This window comes from Pristis pectinata, chromosome 6, assembly GCF_009764475.1.
Source record: "Pristis pectinata isolate sPriPec2 chromosome 6, sPriPec2.1.pri, whole genome shotgun sequence".
Taxonomy (NCBI): Eukaryota; Metazoa; Chordata; class Chondrichthyes; order Rhinopristiformes; family Pristidae; genus Pristis; species Pristis pectinata.
Genome location: NC_067410.1, coordinates 90,690,895 through 90,712,919, shown reverse-complemented (window position 1 = coordinate 90,712,919; position 22,025 = coordinate 90,690,895). Strand labels below are relative to the sequence as shown.

Here is a 22,025-nt window from a genome sequence, read left to right as displayed (position 1 = left end):
CAAATGTAGTTGAATATCTTGTGTTTAACACTTTGTATCAGGTCAGCCATTGCAGTATCTGATTATATACGTAGTTTAACTGTACAAGAGAGTTTCTGAAGCAAGCTTTAGAAAGCTGCAACTTGTAGTTTAACAAATGATTAATCATTGCAGAGTAAAACATGATCATGTGATTCAGCATGGCTTAGTTGTAGATGGAACCAGCCTTTCACATGCGCTCAGAGGACATGAAGAATTGTTCATGGAAATTAGCAAAAGCTGCAGTGCTGTGTTATGTTGTCGAATGGCACCACTACAAAAAGCAAAAGTAAGTTGACTGCTCAAGAAGGCAATTGGTTTCAAACTCTCACCTTGTAAGATATTTAATAATTGTTTGCATAATGTTATTCAAATGCATCGGAAATTTTTTTTTAAAAAGAGACTGAACTAGTTACTTTGTCTTGTCCTCCATTATATTTTGATATGGAAAATGTTAATTTACTGGAATGAAGTATAAAACCTAAAATTTTACTTTCTTGATCGTTTAGTAAAGAAAACGTGTTTGGTCAGTTCAGAATCAGAATGTCCAGTTTGGTCCCTTATCTCAACTGGGATGCCAGCGTAACAATTCCTGTTGGTCTCTCTGGCAGGGAGAAGCAAAATCAGCCTTCACCTGATGGCAGATCCCCCACTGGTTAACTACTAGTGGAGAACTGTAATTATGCTTCAGTCAAGTATAGATGAGATATAGCCCTCCCAGGCCACATTTGTAATTTGGGGAGGTAGCTTAATTAAGAAAGTCAGGATGGAGGCATATGATACTTTGGAACAATGTAGTTCTGTTCTGATATCACAAAATGATTGTCAGAGCAGTATGCAAATTTTTTACAAAAACCTGGATACTGATTTTTAACTTATTCACTGCATTGAATGCCATCACCAATTTGCCCTGCTACAGATCATGCAAAGAGATCTGGCCAGGAGGCTCCTGAGCCAAGGTCAGTCTAAAGTTGGAGGAAGGAGACACAGTTTTTGAGTTTGAGTCCCTTCATCAGAATCGAGAAAGAAACATAACAACTTAATTTAGGTAGCAGAAAAAGTAAGGGAGGGCAATTGGTGGAATGAAGGGAATTTCTCAGAGAAGGTGAAATGTAGCCATTAAGGAGCTTAACTGCATAGTATATATGTCTCTATGGTATTTGGATGATTAACTGTTAATGGCATCTTCACAAGAGTTACAGAAAATGTAAAATTTCTAATTCTGACACTGCTCATCATCAGAGCCATTTTCAACCTTTGCAGTAATAGTCCCTTCTCCTTTGAACAGATTTGTCATACCCAGGCAAAATAATGAAGAGTTCAGGTACAATATACAAAGTGGATTAAACTCGCCTTTTGTTTTCAGTACATACAGCTGTTCTTGCAATCCCTTAAAGATGGAGTTGCATCTATACGGTGCCTCATGCATTTTTTTCCAGACATCCCAAAGCAGTTTGCAGCAAAGGAAGTACTTTAAGTGTAGTCAAATCTGTAATGAAGGAAACATGGCAGAATATTTGCACGTACTTAGTTCCCATATGATGACAACCAAGTAATTTGTTTTGGTATTGCTGACAGATAAATACTTGCCAGGAAGCCCTGCACTTTTTCCTACTCATGTAGGAGTGCAGAACATACAGCTTGAAGATAGGTTCCACCCAGTTTTCCTGCAAGGTATAACCATGGCCCTGTGAGATACAATTCTGTTCTGTTTGACTGCCTGCTTGCATTTATAGATGCCCTGGCTACTCTTCTGACATGAGAGTTTTTTTTGACTGGAGTTCTATGAGATACCTAATACTAGTGCGGATACTCTAGGACATTGAAACTATGGTACCCAGCACCTCATCTGTCTTGACTCAATAGGGACTTGTGACTCTTGATTATAGAGTCATAGAGTTGTACAGCACAGAAACAGGTACTTCAGCCCACAATAATACCAACCTTTTATCCCATCTGCACTAATCCCATTTGCCTGCATTATGTCCCTACCCTTCTATGCCTTACTTATTTAAATGCCTCTCTAAATGTCTCTTAAACATAGTGATTGTATCTGACTCTACCATCTCCTCTGGCAGTGCATACCAGACGTCAATCATTCTCTGCAAAAAAAAATCCCCTTTTAGACCTCCTTCCGCTCACCTTAAGCCTATGTCCTCTTGTTTTCGATATCCCTACGGTGAGAAAAAGATTCTGACTATCTACCCTATCTATGCCTCTTATAATTTTATGTAACTCCCTCAGGTCACCCTTCAGCCTCTTCACTCCAGGGAAAACAAACCCAGCTATCCAATCTCCCTATAACTAATGTCCTCCAATCCAGGCCACGTCCTGGTGAATCTCCTCTGCACTCTCTCCAGTGCAACCACATCTTTCCTGCAGTTTGGAGACCAAAACCCCACAAGATATTCCAAGTACCATCATTTTGTACTTATTTTGCACTGTAAAGTTGCAAAATAATGTCCCAACTTTTGTATTCTTTGCCCTGACTTATGAAAGCAAGCACACCATATGCCGCCTTTACCACCCCATCTACCTGTGTTGCCACTTTTGGGGAACTATGGACTTGAATTCCAAAGTGCCCCTGTTCATCAACATTCCTTAGAGCTCTACATTTTGTAGATACATCCTATTACTATTTGACTTCCCAAAATATATCACCTCGCATTTGTCGGGATTAAATTCCATCTGCCAATGCTCCACTCAACCTTCCATCTGATCGATATCCTGCTGTAACCTTTAACAACCTTCTTCGCTATCCTGTTGACTAGTCCATTCAAAAAGACACCTTCTGCACCTCACCAGAAAAGGCCCTGACGTTTTTAAGAAGAGCACAAGAGATACTGAGATAAATGGCAAGGTAGAAAGGAGCACAAGGAATGTAATGAGTGGAGCTGCAAATAGCATAGAGGAGAGAAGCTCGGAAGCTCTGAATAGAGCAATTTAAACTGTGTGACTGAAAATGTCAGTACCTGGTTATGTATAGTTAAATGCGTTACTGATGAATGGCAGTTGAAAGTGGGTTGGATTATAAATGTGGACCTCCCAGGAAAAAGTTGTGTGCTGCTATTTTAACATCACATCCGAAAGACAGCAACTCCAAAAATGAAAACATCTATCAGCATTGTTTTGAAGCATCAGCCCAAGTTAAAGCATCCACTTTGAGAGGATTGAATCCGAAATGACTACAATCTAACATTAGATGTTTTAATCCACTGTGAAATTTTTCATTTATGAATTTCTTTGTACACCAGCTCTTGCGTATGGAGGCATAAAATTGTGTAAATTATTTTCCATATTTTCAGGTAGTCAGACTTTTGAAAATGACTACAATCTAACATTAGATGTTTTAATCCACTGTGAAATTTTTCATTTATGAATTTCTTTGTACACCAGCTCTTGCGTATGGAGGCATAAAATTGTGTAAATTATTTTCCATATTTTCAGGTAGTCAGACTTTTGAAAACATTGCCAGCCAAGCCAATTACCTTGGCAATTGGTGATGGTGCAAATGATGTCAGCATGATCCTAGAAGCAAATATTGGTATAGGTACGTGAACAGTGTTGTCAGTTTCTTAGTGTTATTGCTCTTTCTATGTCACACAATGGATAGGACTTCTTCAGAAAGTGGATAGCAAGTGAAATGTGTTAGAATAATGCAATATCATCCAAATGTCTATTACTGATAAATTACATTGCAAAATTTCTAATTATGGTGATTTTTTTTTCACTATGTTTGTCACAAAAGTAGTGAGCACATATTTTAAGCAATTCAACTTTTTTTCCTTGATGAAAACTATTTAACATTTGGGCATCCTGGTACTTGATGTTTGAGTTAATATTTTTTATTCACTGCTCAAAATTAAGGTTTATTAAACTCTGTGGACCAATAATTGGGCCTGTATTATAACTAACTTCTTACAAAGGTGTGAGCTTTTCCAAATTAAGCAAGTCAGATCTGGATCATAGGGAAATGCACTGCAGATGTTCTTCATTCTTCTTTGAATCCTTGCCCAATAATGTGAGGTGGGTTACTGGATTGGGTATAGTACTGCCTGGGGATTAATTGAGTGTTCTCATTGGTGTGAATTTGGGGCTATGAATAATTTGATTGATAGTATAATTCATTGACTATCCTGCTTTTGTCACTCTGAATTATGTTCCAGCTTTCCCTTTCCCTATCTGCTTTCACACTCCACTAATGGTAGAGCTTTTAGCTGTCATGAACTTGCCCTTCAAAAACAGCCCTATCAACCTCCGTGATATTGCTTTTGGTCCCCTTGCATGGCATTCTCCTACTTTAGACTCCCAGTATGTAAAGCCCTGGGATATTATGTTTTTTAGTTTTGTATTTGTTGCAACGTAAATTTTATTAAATAGTTATTGTAAAAGTTAAAAGATTTCTGAAAAACCTAAGATGCCTTTAAAAGCTGTCTTAACACTTTTTCTTTTCACAGGAATCATGGGTAAAGAAGGACGGCAAGCAGTGAGAAACAGTGATTATGCAATAGCGAGATTCTGCTTCCTCACTAAATTACTTTTTGTCCATGGTCATTTCTATTATATTAGAATATCACATCTTGTACAGTATTTTTTTTATAAGGTATGTTATTTGGATATTCCCTATTTACCAGTTTGTCACATTTTTGTATTGATCTGCAACATTAGTCTTAATTTAGTCTCACTTTTAACCCATTCCCCTTCCACCCCATTCTCATTAATCTTGTCATACATGTATCATACATGTATAATAGCTATCTGGTACCTATTCTCTGCACCTAGGCAGTGATGGCTTTCAGTCTCTTAGAGAGCAAAGGCACCCTGACTAAATTTAATCTTGTTCTTGTTCATTTAGTTTCTTTTCCATTAGCAGCCAAAGAATTGAAATCTAAGGCAATAAAAGTTGTAGGATTTTTGTAGTAGTGTTCCAGCTGCTGGTTAGAATAATAAAAGAGAACTTGGCATAGATTGGAAATCAAATCTTGAAATCTGTGTTTAGCATGGTACAGAGGAGCTGAGCAATGTCAACAATGAAATCTAAATATTCTGCAGTAAGTTTACTACTTCATGACCCTCACATTGTCATTGTTTTTGATTTGTGGATTTTTTGCAAGCATTTTATTATTGACAATTGTGAATTGTTTTAAAGCCTCATGACACTATTGTACTTTCACTTTTTTCAGAATGTCTGTTTTATCACACCTCAGTTTTTATACCAGTTCTTCTGTATGTTTTCACAACAGGTAAGCATTACTGTTTTTATTAGTTATTAAACTTAAGAATTTATTGGATTTTTCTGCATATTATCTATCTCTCTCACTAATGGATTCACAAACTTAGGAGAAGCACTTATTAAACTCCAACTACTGGAGTGTTTTCCCTTTTGATACCCATTGACTTCAGTTTTACTTGGGTGCTTTGATGCCACACTCTATCAAATACTTCCTTGATGTCAATGGCAGTCACTCTTACCTCACCATGGCAGTTCAGCTCTTTGGTCCATGTTTGGATCAAGGCTGTGATGAGGTCTGGAGTTGAGAAACACAAATTGGGTATTGTGACATACAAAAATGGTACCATAATACTCATGGGTGACTGTAATCTTCAAATAGACTGGACAAATCAAATAGTCTTGAGGATGAATTCAGAGTGTACTTGGGATTAGTTTCTTGCAATGGTATGTTGTAGAACCAATCAGGGAACAGGCTATTTTAGGTTTGACATATGTAATGAGCCAGGGTTACTTAATGATCTCATAGTAAAGAATACTCCAGAAAAGAGCAATCGTAATGTAGAATTTCATATTCAGTTTGACAGAGAGAAACTTAGATCTGAAACTAGTGTTTTATACTTAAAGACAATTAAAAAGCTATAAAGACAGAACTGGCTAAAATGGAGTGGGAAAATAGATCAAACGGTAAAACACCAGATAAGTAGTGGCAATCATTAGTGAAGATATTTCATAATTCTCAACAAAAATGTATATTATCAAGAAATAAGGACTGCACAAGGAAGATTGGCTAACTAAAGGGTAGTATCACATCTTGGTAGGCCAAGATATTGGGCAGGAGCTGCGGGGAGATATCGTCAGTAAAAAAAAATGGAGAAAATAGATGCTGTAAGCTTACTAGAGAAAAAATATAAAACCAGACAGAAAAATCTTAAAAAGGAAGAGAACAAAAGTAGACATTCCTGAGGATGTCTAGGAAATGAAGGAAGTATGAGAGACTTGGAGGGAGATATTATGTCTTCTCGTATTTCTCATGACATTGAAGGAGGTCAGTCAATCCAATGAGTCTTTGCCACATTAGAAGACATGAAAATTATCTAAATAGGTCATTTTCAAGTGGGCAACCACAGGGTTAAGGTCAATTGAAGGTATAAATAAAAAAAAAAGTTCGCTTAATTTTGTAGAGGGAGGAGGGTCGGGATAAAGTGTGCAGGTACAGAGGCTCTGTTTCCAGCCACTCAAGAATGTTATGAGTTAAATGCCAGATGCGAGAAAATAGCAGCAAAGATATCTACAGCGTAGATGTTTGAAATCGAATTTAAATATTGCATTCATTGTAAATCCATTAGTAAGGATATCATCTAACAATGAGCACATAAAACTTTATTTTGATTTTTTTTGTGTCCCAGTTCCAGCCAAATTCAAAACTTGTTCATTCTTGCTATAGCAAAGATGTATTTTTCCTCTTTTCTGAAGACCGTTTTTTGTAAGAAAAAAGCTTTTATCTGATTAATAATTGCTTCCTGTGAATCTTTGGCTATTTCAGGATTATCCTATAAACTCCCACTAATTATCCCATTTCTGAGAATGATTATTGTTTAGGATTTTGGCATGTACATGTCACAACAGCATCTTGTATTTATATAGCAATGACTGATGCTAGACATCAGAAATAAAAGCAGAAGATGCTGAAGATACTTGGGCTACATACAGTGGCATGCAAAAGTTTGGGCACCCCTGGTCAAAATTTCTGTTACTGTGAATAGCTAATCAAGTAAAAGATGACCTGATTTCAAAAAGGCATGAAGTTAAAGATGACACATTTCTTTAATATTTTAAGCAAGATTACTTTTTTATTTCCATCTTTTACCATTTCAAAATAACAAAAAAGGAAAAGGGCCCGAAGCAAAAGTTTGGGCACCCTGCATGGTCAGTACTTAGTAACACCCCCTTTGGCAAGTACCACAGCTTGTAAACACTTTCTGTAGCCAGCTAAGAGTCTTTCAATTCTTGTTTGGGGGATTTTCGCCCATTCTTCCTTGCAAAAGGCTTCTCGTTCTGTGAGATTCTTGGGCCGTCTTGCATGCAATGCTCTTTTGAGATCTATCCACAGATTTTCGATGATGTTTAGGTCGGCGGACTGTGAGGGCCATTGCAAAACCTTCAGCTTGTGCCTCTTGAGGTAGTCCATTGTTGATTTTGAGGTGTGTTTAGGATCATTATCCTGTTGTAGAAGCCATCCTCTTTTCATCTTCAGCTTTTTTACAGATGGTGTGATGTTTGCTTCCAGAATTTCCTGGTATTTGATTGATTTCATTCTTCCCTCTACCAGTGAAATGTTCCCTGTGCCACTGGCTGCAACACAAGCCCAAAGCATGATCAATCCATCCCCGTGCTTAACAGTTGGAGAGGTGTTCTTTTCATGAAATTCTGCACCCTTTTTTCTCCAAACATTGCGGCCAAAAAGTTCTATTTTAACTTCATCAGTCCACAGGACTTGTTCCCAAAATGCATCAGGCTTGTTTAGATGTTCCTTTGCAAACTTCTGACACTGAATTTTGTGGTGAGGACACAGGAAAGGTTTTCTTCTGATGACTCTTCCATGAAGGTCGTGCTTGTGCAGGTGTCGCTGCACAGTAGAACAGTGCACCACCACTCCAGAGTCTGCTAAGTCTTCCTGAAGGTCTTTTGCAGTCAAACGCGGGTTTTGATTTGCCTTTCTAGCAATCCTACGAGCAGTTCTCTCGGAAAGTTTTCTTGGTCTTCCAGACCTCCACCGTTCCTGTTAACTGCCATTTCTTAATTACATTACGAACTGAGGAAATGGCTACCTGAAAACGCTTTGCTGTCTTATAGCCTTCTCCTGCTTTGTGGGCATCATTTATTTTAATTTTCAGAGTGCTAGGCAGCTATTGCTGCTGATTGTTGGGACAAGGTTTGAGGAGTCAGGGTATTTATAAAGCTTTGAAATTTGCATCACCTGGCCTTTCCTAACGATGACTGTGAACAAGCCATAGCCCTAACAAGCTGGTGAAGGTCTGAGACCTTGGTAAAAGTTATGTGAGAGCTCAAATCTCTTGGGGTGCCTAAACTTTTGCATGGTGCTCCTTTCCTTTTTTTCATCTTTAACTTTGACTTTTGGAGATCAGTTCATCTTCTACTCACTTAACTATTCACAGTAACAGAAATTTTGACCAGGGGTGCCCAAACTTTTGCATGCCACTGTAAAAACTGGAGATAAGTGTTGAGTGATGACCCAAGTTTTTTTCCACACTGAACTCCAAGGAATTGAATGTTGTGTGGTCAACCTTTGATTAGCAGCAAATCACTGCCAGCAACTTAAATTTCCATGTTCAGATCCTGAAATTACTGTCATTTGCAGAGGGTAATTACAATGAATGTAGATGGTTCACCTTGATCGCTCTAAAATGCAGACTAATATTTATTTTAGACATGACTATCCTTCATATAATCAGAAAGGTGGGTGGGTGGTTTGCAGAACACACACACCTATCTAATGGATGAAGAGAGAGTTAAACTTAAGTACCGCATTAATATATTTTTCTTACAGACATTGTATGATGGTGCTTATCTGACGTTATACAACATTTGCTTCACTTCCTTACCCATCCTCATGTACAGTTTGTTTGAACAAGATGTGCATCCTCGGATACTACATGGCAAACCAGCATTGTACAAGTAGGTTGAATTTGATTATTGCATTTCTTTTGTTTCCTTTCCATGTGGTAAATGAACATAGAACAATACAGCACAGTACAGACGATTTGGCCCCCAATGTTGTGCCAACATTTTATCCTACTCTAAGATCAATCCAACACAGCCCTCCATTTTTCTATCATTCATGTACTTACATAAGAGTCTCTCAAATGTCCATAATGTATCTGCCTCCACCATCTCTGCCGGCACTGCATTTCCATGCACCCACCACTCTCTGTGTAAAAGAAAAAGAAAAACTTACATCTGACATTCACCACCACCCCCGCCCCCCCCCCCCGGTCTATACCATCCTCCAATCACCTTAAAATTATGACCCCTCGTGTTAGCCATTTTTGCCCTGGGAAAAAGTCTCTGACTGTCCACTTGATCTATGCCTCTTATCATCTTGTACACCTCTATCAAGTCACCTCTCATCCTCCTCCTCCAAAGATAAAAACTCTAGCTCACTCAACTTATCCTCACAAGACATGCTCTCCAATCCAGGCAACATCCTGGTAAATCTCCTCTGCACCCTCTCTAAAGCTTCCACATCCTTCCTATAATGAGGCAACCAGAACTGAACACAATCCTCAGAGTTCTATAGAGATGCAACATTACCTCATAGCTCTTGAATTCAATACCCTGACTAATGAAAGCCGACACACCATACGTCTTCTTAACAACCCTATCAACCTGTGCAGCAACCTTGAGGGATCTGTGGAGGTGGACCCCAAGATCCCTCTGTTCCTTCACACTGCTAAGAGTCCTGCTATTAACCGTGTATTCTGCCTTCAAACTCGATCTTCCAAAGTGTATCACTTCACACTTTTCCAGGTTGAACTCCATCTGCCACTTCTCAGCCCAGCTCTGCATCCTATCAATGTCCTGTTGTAATCTACAGCAACCTTCTACGCTATCCATAACACCACCAACCTTCGTGTGATCTGCAAACATACCCCCCCTTCCACATCCTCATCCAAGTCATTTATAAAAATCACAAAGAGCAGGGGTCCTGGAACAGATCCCTGCGGAACACCACTGGTCACTGACCTCCAGGCAGAATACTCTCCATCTACCACCACCCTCTGTCTTCTATGGGCGAGCCAATTCTGAATCCACACAGCCAAGTTTCCCTGAATCCCATGCCTCCTGACTTTCTGAATGAGCCTTCCATGAAGAACCTTATCAAACGCCTTACTAAAATCCATGTACACCACATCCACTGCTCTACCTTCATCAATGTGCTTTGTCACATCCTCCAAGAATTCAGTCAGGTTCGTGAGGCACGACCTACCCCTCACAAAGCCATGCTGACTGTCCCTAATCAGCCTAAGCTTCTACAAATGCTCATAAATCCTGTCTCTAAGAATCTTCTCCAGTAATTTGCCCACCACTGAAGTGAGACTCACTGGCCTGTAATTCCCAGTGTTGTCCCTACTCCCTTTCTTGAACAAAGAAACAACATTTGCCACCCTCCAATCATCTGGCACTACTCCTGTGGCCAGTGAGGATGCAAAGGTTATTGCCAACAGCGCAGCAATCTCTTCCCTCACTTCCTGTAATAACCTTGGATCTATCCCATCCAGCCCCAGTATCTATCCTAATGTTTTTCAAAAGTTCCAGCACATCCTCTTTCTTCACGTCGACATGCTCTAGAGTATCAGCCTGTTGTACGCCATCCTCACAAATGTCCAAGTCTCTCTCTCTGGTGAATACTGAAGCGAAGTATTCATTAAGGACCTCCCCTACCTCTTCTGACTCCAGGCACGTTTCCTCTTTTATCTCTGATCGGTCTTCCTATTCATCCCAGTCATCCTCTTGTTCTTCAAATACATGTAGAACGCCTTGGGGTTTTCCTTAATCCTTGTTGGCACCAACGACATAGGTAGGAAGGGGGATGAGGTCCTGAAGAGCGAGTTCAGGGAGCTAGGCAGAAGACTGAGGAACAGGACCTTAAGGGTAGCAATCTTGGGATTGCTGCCGGTGCCACGCGATAGTGAAGGCAGGAATAGGAGGAGGTGGCAGATAAATGCGTGGCTGAGAAGTTGGTGCAGGAGGGAGGGTTTTAGATTTCTGGATCATTGGGATCTCTTCTCGGGAAGGTGGGACCTGTACAGAGAGGACAGGTTACACCCGAACCAGAAGGGGGCCAATATCCTTGCGGCTAGGTTTGCTAGGGTGGTTCGGGAGGGTTTAAACTAGTTTGTGAGGGGGGAGGGAACTGGAAGAGTAGGTCAGAGGAAGAAGGGGATGGGGAAAAGTTAGATCAAAAAGGTAGAGAGGCTTTGGGGAAGGAGAAGCAGAATACAGGCTATAAAAGTAGTAAGGTAGATGGACCGAAGTGTGTTTACTTAAATGCAAGAAGTGTCAGGAATAAGGGAGATGAACTGAGGGCTTTGATAAGTATGGGGGACTATGATATTGTGGCTATTACTGAGATGTGGCTGACATCAGGGCAGGAGTGGATATTGAATATTCCTGGTTTTCAGTGTTTTAAGAGGGATAGGGAAGAGGGAAGAAGAGGAGGAGGGGTGGCAATACTGGTCAGGGACACTGTTATGGCTGTGGAAAGGATGGATGTTGTAGAAAGATCATCTCTAGAGTCCGTATGGGTGGAAGTAAGGAACAAGAAAGGAGCAGTTACTCTACTAGGAGTACTCTATAGGCCCCCGGGTAGCAGTAGAGATATAGAGGAGCAGATTGGCAGGCAGTGTTTGGAGAGAAGCAAAAATAACAGGGTTGTTATAATGGGAGACTTCAACTTCCCAAATATAGACTGGAAGCTGCTTAGTGCCAAAGGTTTAGATGAGACGGAATTTGTTAAATGTGTCCAGGAGGGATTCCTGACGCAGTATGTCGACAGGCCGACCAGAGGGAATACCATGCTAGATCTAGTTTTAGGAAGTGAACTGGGACAGGTGAAGGATCTATTGGTGGGAGAGCATTTGGAGGACATTGACCATTGCTCCATAACCTTTAGAATTGTCATGGACAGGGACAGGTGCAGAGAGGACAAGAAGATATTTAATTGGGGAAGAGCGAACTATGAGGCTATAAGGAGGGAACTTGGGAGTGTAAAGTGGGATGTCCTTTTTGAAGGGAAATGTACCATGGAGATATGGTCGATGTTCAGGGCACTTATGCAGGATGTTAGGGATAAATATGTCCCGGTGAGGCAGAGAAGAAATGGCAGGGTGAAGGAACCGTGGGTGACGAGAGAGGTGGAACGACTAGTTAGGGAGAAGAAGGTAGCATACATAAGGTATAAGCAGCAAGGTTCAGACAGGGCCCGTGAGGAATATAGAGTAGCGAGGAAGGAACTTAAGAAAGGGCTGAGGAGAGCTAGAAGGGGACATGAAAAGGCGTTGGCTAGTAGGGTTAAGGAAAATCCCAAGGCCTTTTTCACGTACGTGAAGGGTAGGAGGATAGCTAGGGTGAAGGTAGGTCCGATTACAGACAAAGGTGGGAGAATGTGCCTGGAGGCGGCGGAAGTGGGAGAAGTTCTCAGTGAATACTTCTCTTCGGTATTGACCAAGGAGAGGGGTCTTGATGACGCAGAAGGGAGTGCTGGTAAGGGTAATGTTCTCGAGGTTGTAGATATCAAGAGAGAGGATGTGTTGAAGTTGTTAAATAATATCAAGACGGATAAATCTCCAGGGGCCTGACGGGATTTTCCTCAGATTGCTTCAAGAGGCGAGGGAGGAGATTGTTGAATCGCTGGTAAGGATCTTTGAGTCCTCGTTGTCCATGGGGATGGTGCCAGAGGATTGGAGGGTGGCGAATGTTGTCCCCTTGTTCAAAAAAGGTAGTAGGGATATTCCAGGGAATTATAGACTGGTGAGCCTTACGTCTGTGGTGGGTAAGCTGTTAGAAAGGATTCTAAGGGATAGGATCTATGAACACCTGAAGAATCATGGACTGATTAGGGACAGCCAGCATGGCTTTGTGAAGGGAAGATCTTGCCTCACAAGCCTGATAGAGTTCTTTGAGGAGGTGACCAGGAAGATTGATGAGGGTAGTGCGGTGGATGTGGTCTATATGGATTTTAGTAAGGCATTTGATAAGGTTCCTCATGGTAGGCTTCTTCAGAAGGTCAGAGGCCAAGGGATCCAAGGAAGCTTGGCTGTGTGGATTAGGAATTGGCTTGCCTGTAGAAAGCAGAGGGTTGTGGTGGAAGGAGTGCCCTCGGATTGGAGGGCAGTGACTAGTGGTGTCCCGCAGGGATCGGTTCTGGGACCTCTACTTTTTGTAATATTTATAGATGACTTAGATGAGGGGGTGGAAGGCTGGGTTAGTAAGTTTGTGGACGACACTAAGATCAGCGGTGTTGTGGATAGTGTGGAGGGCTGTCGGAACTTACAGAGGGATATTGATAGGATGCAGAGCTGGGCTGACAAGTGGCAGATGAAGTTCAATCCGGAGAAGTGTGAGGTGGTACACTTTGGAAGGACAAACTCCAGGGCAGAGTACAAGGTAAATGGCAAGGTACTTGGCAGTGTAGAGGAGCAGAGGGATCTGGGGGTTCATATTCACAGTTCACTGAAAGTTGCCTCACAGGTGGATAGAGCAGTTAAGAAGGCCTATGGGATGTTAGCTTTCATAAGTCGTGGGATTGAGTTTAAGAGCCGTGAAGTGATGATGTAGCTTTGCAAAACTCTAGTTAGACCACACTTAGAGTACTGTGTTCAGTTTTGGTCGCTGCATTATAGGAAGGATGTGGAGGCATTGGAAAGGGTGCAGAGGAGATTTATCAGGACGCTGCCTGGATTAGAGTGTATGGAATATGAGCAGAGGCTCAAGGTGCTAGGGCTTTATTCACGGGAAAGGAGGAGGATGAGAGGGGACATGATAGAGGTATATAAAATATTGAGAAGAATAGATAGAGTAGACAGCCAGCGCCTCCTTCTCAGGGCACCAATGCTCAGGACGAGGGGGCATGGCTTTAAGGTTATGGGTGGGAGGTTCAGGGGAGATGTCAGGGGGAGGTTTTTCACCCAGAGAGTGGTTGGTGCATGGAATGCACTACCTGGGGTGGTGGTGGAGGCAGATACATTGGACAGGTTCAAGAGTTTGTTGGATAGGCACATGGAGGAATGTGAGATAGAGGGATATGCGGGAGGAAAGGGTTAGATAGTGTGAGGGTGGTTTGATGGACGGCACAACATGGTGGGCCAAAGGGCCTGCTTTGTGCTGTATGGTTCTATGATACTTGCCAAGGCCTTCTCATGCTCCCTTTTAGCTCTCCTAAGTCCATTCTTAAGCTCCTTGCTGGCTACCTTGTAACTCTCAAGTGCCCTGTCTGATCCATGCTTTCTAAACCTTAGGTCATCTTCTTTCTTTTTACAAGATATTCTACGTCTCTTGTTAACAATGGTTCCTTCATTCTCCCATCCTTGCCCTGCCTCAATGGGACAAACCTATCCAGAAGCCCATGCAAGTACTCCCTAAACATTTCCATTGTGCACTTCCCCAAGAACATCTGTTCCCAGTTTACACTCCCAAGTTCCTGCCTAATAGCATCATAATTCCCCCTCCCCCAATTAAATACTTTCCCATATTGTCTGCTCCTATCTCCCTCCAAGACTATGGTAAATGTCAAGGAGTTATGGTCACTGTCTCCAAAATGCTCTCCCACCGAGAGATCTGAAACCTGATCAGGCTCATTGCCTCGTAGCAGGTCCAGTATGGCCTCTCTTCTAGTCGGCCTGTCCACATCCTTCCTGGGCACTCCTAATAAACTCTGCCCCATCTATCCCCTTTACACCAAGGAGGTGTCAATCAATATTAGGGAAGTTGCAATCATCCATGTCAACAACCCTGTAGAATACTCCCAATAGAGTGTTTGCTTCCTTCCTGTTTCTGACTTCCACCCACACTGACTCAGTAGATGATCCCTCTGGGACGTCCTCCCTTTCTACAGCTGTGATACTGTCCCTGATCAGCAAAGCCACTCCCTCATCTCTTTTACCTCCATCCCTGTCCCTTTTCACACATCTAAACCCCAGAATATCCAGCAGCCATTCCTGCCCTTGTGACAGCCAAGTATCTGTAATGGCCACAACATCATAGTTCCATGTACTTACCCCATGCTGTAAGTTCGTCATCCTTGTTCCTGATACTTCTCGCATTAGACACACTTCAGCCCTTCCAACTGACTGCAATTTTGCCCTTTTAACTGCATATCCTTCCTCAGTCTTTCTACACACTGCATCTACTTGTACACTTAATGCACCTAACTTTGACCTATCACTCAGGTTCCCATCCTCCTGCCAAGCTAGTTTAAACCCTCTCCAACTCCTCTAACAAACCTGCCCGCAAGAATATTGGTCCCCCTCCAGTTCAGGTGTAACCCGTCCCTTTTGTATGGGTCATACCTTCCCCAGAAGAGATCCCAATGATCTACAAATCTGAAACCCTGTCCCCTGCACCAACTCCTCAGCCACGCATTCATCTGCCAAATCAACCTATTCTTGCCCTCGCTAGTGCGTGGCACAGGCAGCAATCCAGAGATTACTACCCTTGAGGTCCTGATTTTCAGCTTCCTACCTAGCTCCCTATATTCCCTCTTCAGGACCTCATCTCTTTTCCTAACTATGTCATTGGTACCAATATGCACCACGAGTTCCCCCTTCAGAATCCCGTGGACCGGATCTGAGATGTCCCAGACCCTGGCACCCAGGAAGCAACATACCATCCAGGAGTCTCTTTCACATCCACAGAATCTCCTGTCAAAAAATGATTTTGATTTTTTTGGATTTTTGGAGTGAAAAATATTCAAATTGTAAAGATTTTGCACTCTGCTACAGTGATGGTGCTAGCAACTTACCTAGAAGAGACCTGTCCATAAAGTTCTTGTTACCTTTAAAGCATGGATTATATATGTTTCATGATGCCTTTTTTTTTCCTTCAGTATCTATATAATACCTGGATATCATTAAGCAGCCAGAACAGCTAGGATATGGAAGAATTTTCATGTAACACAGTGCAAAATTTTTAATTTTTAGATGTTTTGCCAAGCATAAAATAAATATACATAAGATCACACCAGGAGTCTAAAGAAATATTTTGAAATAATTTAAATTAAAAAGCATTGAATTTTGAATAATTGAGTTTGAATGAAATGACAATTATTTATTCAATCAGCAGACACACTTTGTTTTTCTGGCACCAGCAATGTTAAGGAGTAATTGTGATTCAATATGCTGTTTAAGAACTTACTGTTCATGCAACAAAGTATAATATTTTCAAGAGGGGTGTTCTGTCGTGAGACTAATTTGTAAATACGTGAAATTCTCATCAATTTTGTGATTATGCTGGAGAATGTATTGTTTAGAAGCCAAGTGTCATTTAAAATAATTTTGGGATTTCTCTTTCTAATTGTGCCAGAAATTGGTTTCCATTTCAGTGCATAAATAAAGATGAACTGTGACAACTTTGTCATTATTAGAAATGCAAAATCCAGGCTCTAGTTGTTTAAAGTATTGAGAGGGAATAAAAGGCCCAGTTAATCAGGGAACTGGAACGGTGGTGAAACAAGTCCCCCAACTTGAAGAAGGCAGTAAAGATAAAGTAGAATTTGAACAGTTCTTGGTGAGGGGAGAACAAGTTTAGTTTTTAAACTGATAATGCTCACGATGACTGAAGGATGGATGTATTAAAATAATAACCCAAAATCTACTGGACCAGTATACCATCAGTGAGTGCTGTGAGTTGCATTTCATCCCCTCACCTTCCCATTCCAATTAATTTTGTGGTATGTTGTTCAATAGGACATTAAGGACCTAAATGAATGGCAGGATCATTAGTCTCCACTACAAGTAACATTGCAGAGCTCCATAAAATTGCATCTTGGATAGCTTTAAGCTAATTTATTTGCAAGAAAGTTTGTATTTTTGATTTTTCCTGTGAAATGTGAACATATTGTATAGTGATTTTTGTTCAGGGTTTAGATTTTAATTATTAATTCATAGTTCTTTTGGATCAGCATGATTGGCTACTTACAAGTTAGTGTGCTTTGAGAAGAGGCTTGCATCCAGATCCTGAAAAGTTGAAAAGAATTTGCCCTGTGGAACCTCGCTGGTAGTAACCTTAAACTTTCAAAAAATCTGTCGATCTTTACCCTTGGCCTCCTGCAACTAAGTCAATTTTGGATCTAATTTGCCACTGTCCTGAAGATCCCAAGGACTTTTACATTTTTAACTGGCATGTTTTGTGGGACCTTGCCAAAAGCTTTGCCAAAATCAATGTAGACTATATAAATGCACTGTCCTCTTCAATCCTCCTTATCACCTCAAAAAATTCAATTGTGAGTTGGGCACAGTCTTCCTTTTCAAAATTGATTGCTGACTATCCTTGATTAATCTTTGCTCTTCTGAGCAAAGACTTGTACTAAAATTGGGTCAGTCGCAAGAAGCCAAGGGAAATAGTGGTGGTGTTTTTTGTACCATCCGCAAGGTTCCACAGGGCTCACTATTTCAAACCTTTGCTGTTCAGACAATGTATTAAGGATTTAGATTTAAATACAGAGAGAAATGATAAAATAGTTTGCAGATGATGTAAAATCTGATCATGTGGCTGATAGTGAGGAGGAACACTTGCTGCAGAACGATATCAGTTGACTGGTCGTTTGGACTAAAAATGGGAATATGATCTGGAGAAGTGAGGAAATGTATTTGGGGAAGGGTATCAGAAATGATTCTAATAATTTTCCCACCAATGAAGTTAAACCAACTGGTCTGTAATTATTCAGTTTATCCCTTCCCCTTTTTGAAAACAGTTACACAATGTTAGCTATCCTCCAATCCTCTGGCACCACTCCAATAGCCAGGGAGGATTGAAAAATAATAGTCAGAACCTCCATAATTTGTCCCTTTTAACAGCTTGGGATATGTTTCATCCAGACCTGCCAAATGTATCATCTTTAAGACATCAGTTGCCTTAATTCTTCATCTTACTATGTTTATACTATTAAAAATTTTGCACTCTTCCTTTTTATCCACAACATCAATATTGTTTCCTTATTTGTGAAGATGCAACAAAGTTATTGTTTAGATCTTTGCATGCATCCTTCCCCTTCACACACATACTCTTTTTTTGGCCCTTAATTGGCCCTATTCTTCCTTGCTTATCCTCTTGTTTATATAATGTCAAAACTTCTTTGGATTTGGGGCTTTTTTAACAGGTTTCATAGAGGAAGGTAGTTAGAAACATAAACTGGGCCAACTAAGTGGGTCCTTAAAAAAAATAAATAGCAACCATAACTTTATGGAGAGAGCTTAATTTGTTTCAATTGTGCATTTGTGTATAATGACTTATGGAGATCATAACTGCTTTTTGATTTTTTTGCCACTCGCTGCTAACAAAATCACCTGGCATTTTGTGGTGATTTACAAATAGTATATCTCTTCCTAGTGATGTATTGGATTTTTATACAACACTTTTTCTTTCAGCAAACTCTGGCCTATTTGTATATTTAATTATTATTTAATTTGTATATTTAATAATGTGAGTGAACTCTATGAACAGGCTATACGGTTAACTTAAAATCGGTCTTAATATTTTGTATGACATGTTTTTGCATGAGTAATATTTGTTTCTTTTCACAGGGAGATTAGCAAAAATGAGGTTTTGTCTCTCAAAAGATTTCTGTATTGGACTCTACTAGGATTTTGTCATGCCTTTATATTTTTCTTTGGCGCTTATCTTCTGAGGGGAGGAGAAGATGCATCCATGATGGGAAATGGTCAGGTAGGACTTAAATAATTTTATTCTTGCATGCCTTTTCAAACTTTTTATTCTTATGAAATTTTCTGCCTTCATCAATTAAATCATGAGCAGCGTAAATAATTGAGCATTCCTAGTCCCTGTTTCAGAATCAGGTTTAATATCACTGACATACGACGTGAAATTTGTTGTTTTAGTACAGTGCAAAAATAAAAATCTATAAATTACAAAATAAATAAATAGAGCCAAAAAAGGAATAATGAGGTGGTGTTCAAGCATCGTTCAGAAATCTGACTGAGGAGGGGAAGAAGCTGTTCCTGAATCATTGAGTTTGGGTCTTCAGGCTCCTGTACCACCTCTTTGATGGCAGTATTGAGAAGAGGGCATGTCCTGGATGATGAGAATCCTTAATGATGGATACTGCCTTTTTGAGGCAGCACCTCTTGAAGGTGTCCTCGATGGTGGGGAGGGTTGTGCCCATGATAGAGCTGACTGAGTCTCTAACCTATTTTCTGGTTAGATGTGCGCCAGGAGTCAGGAGCACGGATGGGTGTGGTACTGGAAATGGTGAGCAGGGAAGTGATGGGCATGTAACATAGTTAGGTAGCTGGCCTGCAGCAACTACTTAACTCTGCCCGTTTGCCTATCCATCCTTTTGGTCCTCTGTTCAAACAACACATCTAATCGTATTCCCAAGCCCCAACACCAGCCACACACCTACTGCATTCCTGCTCCCGCAGCTCCGACCACACCTACCACATTCCCGCTCCCCAGCTCCAGCTACACGCCTACCATGTTCCCGCTCTCCCAGCTCCAGCCACATGCCTACTACGTTCCCGCTCCCCCAGCTCTAGCCACACCCCTACCACGTTCCCGCTCCCCCAGCTCCAGCCACACCCCTACCACGTTCCCGCTCCCCCAGCTCCAGCCACATGCCTACCCACATTTCTAATCTCCAGCTCCAGCCAGCTGTTCATCTAACCACATCATTCCCAGATAGTACCATATTAATTTCATGGTTTTAGATAAAGTATGGAGCAAGCAAAAGTTCCAATTTCTTTGTATTATAGGAATAGTATGAACTTGCCTGCTTTTCAGGCAAAATTGATTGCTCATGATTATTATTTTAAACAACTTGTCAGTGCATTCACATCTCAGAACACAAAAAGTAGCATGTAATATTCTTGAGATTATCTTGTAATATTTCTTTGCATAAGTTATAGTTCCCAATTAATTGCAACATTTTAGCTCCATATTTGAAATCAAAGAAGCACACAAACTTCTTTAGATTATATTTGAAATCATCTAACCGGCCCATTTGTTCTGTTATGCAAAACCTTCTATTTGAACTGGGACATTGGTGAGAAAACTTCTGCATATATTTCTGCACATGTAGAGTTTTGCTTTTCTTGTTCATAGTGCAATGCAACCATGATCGTATAATCTAATGCTGCTGACTCCCATTATTCAGCCCTTGAAATTAATACTGTATTAAGGTGATTTTTTTTCAGATTTATTGTGGCATTAGGCTTTCATTTGAGAATACGAAATTCATTATTCACTAATAACTACATACAAAGTTTGACTGCATGAGAACCAGGTTGTAACCAAATAAATAACATAGCCCACATTGCTTTCCAATCTGTTTAATATTATAGTTGCTAAAATTTACAAAGGAGAAATCTTTTGCTTTTTAGCAAAAGTAATACTTCATTGGTCAATCATTTCCTTAGTCATTAATGTGCATTCTTTGAGAAATTTGCAGGATTTAGGTTTTTATATTTTAACTCTTTGCTTTTTAGATGTTTGGAAATTGGGCATTTGGCTTTCTAGTCTTCACAGTTATGTTTATAACTGTTACATTAAAGGTAAGTGCAAAATGCTAAAATGAAGCCTGAACAATGATCCCATTTATTGAAAGTTAGTAATACTAATGTGCTTTTTCTCCTCTACTAACTTCATTCAATATCATGGCTATGAGAACAATTGTGTCATCTTCACACTAATCATCACTAATTTGATTTTAAATTTTATAAAATACTTTGAAGCTCATAAAATATAGATTAAAGTGATTAATTCAAACAAGAGTATGGATTAGGTATATGGTACAGATAAACAAATCCCCAATGGCCCAACTATTTTATGTTGGTGCCTGTACTCCAAATAGTTTGGTTCCATCTGTTTCATCTCTGACTTTAAGCACATCTTTCTTTTCCCTTTTTACCCTCTGTACTGGTTTTCTTTTAAAACCTTCTAAGCTATTTTCCGCAACCACTTACTGTGGTATCAATTTCCGTGTTCTAATCATTCTGAGTAAAGATTTATTTTCCTTTTTGGATTTAATAGTAACTGTCCTGAATTTCTGATCATTAATTTTGAATTCTCCTTCAAATGGAAACAATTTCTTCACAAAAGAGTTTAGTAATTGGATATTTTTCCTTGATTATGTCGTTTCGAAAGCAGTGGTAAAAGCCATGAATTTCTTGCAGTGTCTGAAATAGTTGCTGTTGCACAAAGTAGAAATTTCATAATTACACCTTCACAGATATTATATTTTGTTGTGCATCACAGCACCTAATCCGTTCAGAATGTTGTCAAGGAAAAGTCCTCATTACAAGTTACTAATGTGAAAATTAGAACTTTTAGTTCCAGCAACTCATTCAACTGATGCTTTATTGTTTGCATTGGAACTTATTTTAAGATTTCACGTAGTATTTTATCCCAGCCTAGCTGGTGGTTATGATGTTGTTTATCCCAGTAACCCTTAATTTTTTTTTCCTCTCCCTTTCATCCTGCTACAAATGAAAACAAGTTGGGAATAGAGACGCATTACTGGACCTGGATAAACCACTTTGTTATGTGGGGTTCAATAATTTTTTACTTTGTGTTCTCTTTGGTTTATGGAGCTGCACTTTGGTAAGTGTGCTTGTTATTGCTTATTGAAACTTTGTAACATGTCTGTTCTCTTATGAAATTTTCATATGTGGATGTTCAACTAACAGGAAAGCAAATCTTCATAGTCAGAAAGTGTCACATATCTGACACTTTGATATGAATCTTGCGAATGCTGGAAGTCTAAAATAAAAGTATAAAATGCTGGAAACACTCAGCAGTTCAGGTGGCATCCACAGAAAGAAACAGAGTTAACGTTTCAGATCAAAAACTCTTTGAATTGGGAACAAGAAAACAAGCAAGTTTTAAATTGCAGAGAGGGTGATGGAGGGAAGAGTAGGTTTTCTGCCACTGAAAGCCTTTAAAGTTTTACTGTTACTACCTTTAAGTTAAATTCAATATTTTATTTCCAGTTATGGGCCTATACCTCATTTTTTTTTTACCA

At 40.1% G+C, this 22,025-nt stretch overlaps 1 protein-coding gene across 1 annotated transcript in view; it reads left to right on the top strand.

The window, feature by feature from the left end:
- The window catches only part of atp11b (ATPase phospholipid transporting 11B (putative)), a 125,492-nt gene that overhangs the window by 65,703 nt on the left and 37,764 nt on the right, over positions 1-22,025 (top strand). The window contains 8 exon segments of the mRNA XM_052018626.1: positions 154-307; positions 3,466-3,568; positions 4,476-4,621; positions 5,202-5,261; positions 8,820-8,947; positions 18,571-18,712; positions 20,491-20,556; positions 21,501-21,604. Of these exon segments, the coding sequence (XP_051874586.1) occupies positions 154-307; positions 3,466-3,568; positions 4,476-4,621; positions 5,202-5,261; positions 8,820-8,947; positions 18,571-18,712; positions 20,491-20,556; positions 21,501-21,604 (903 nt within the window).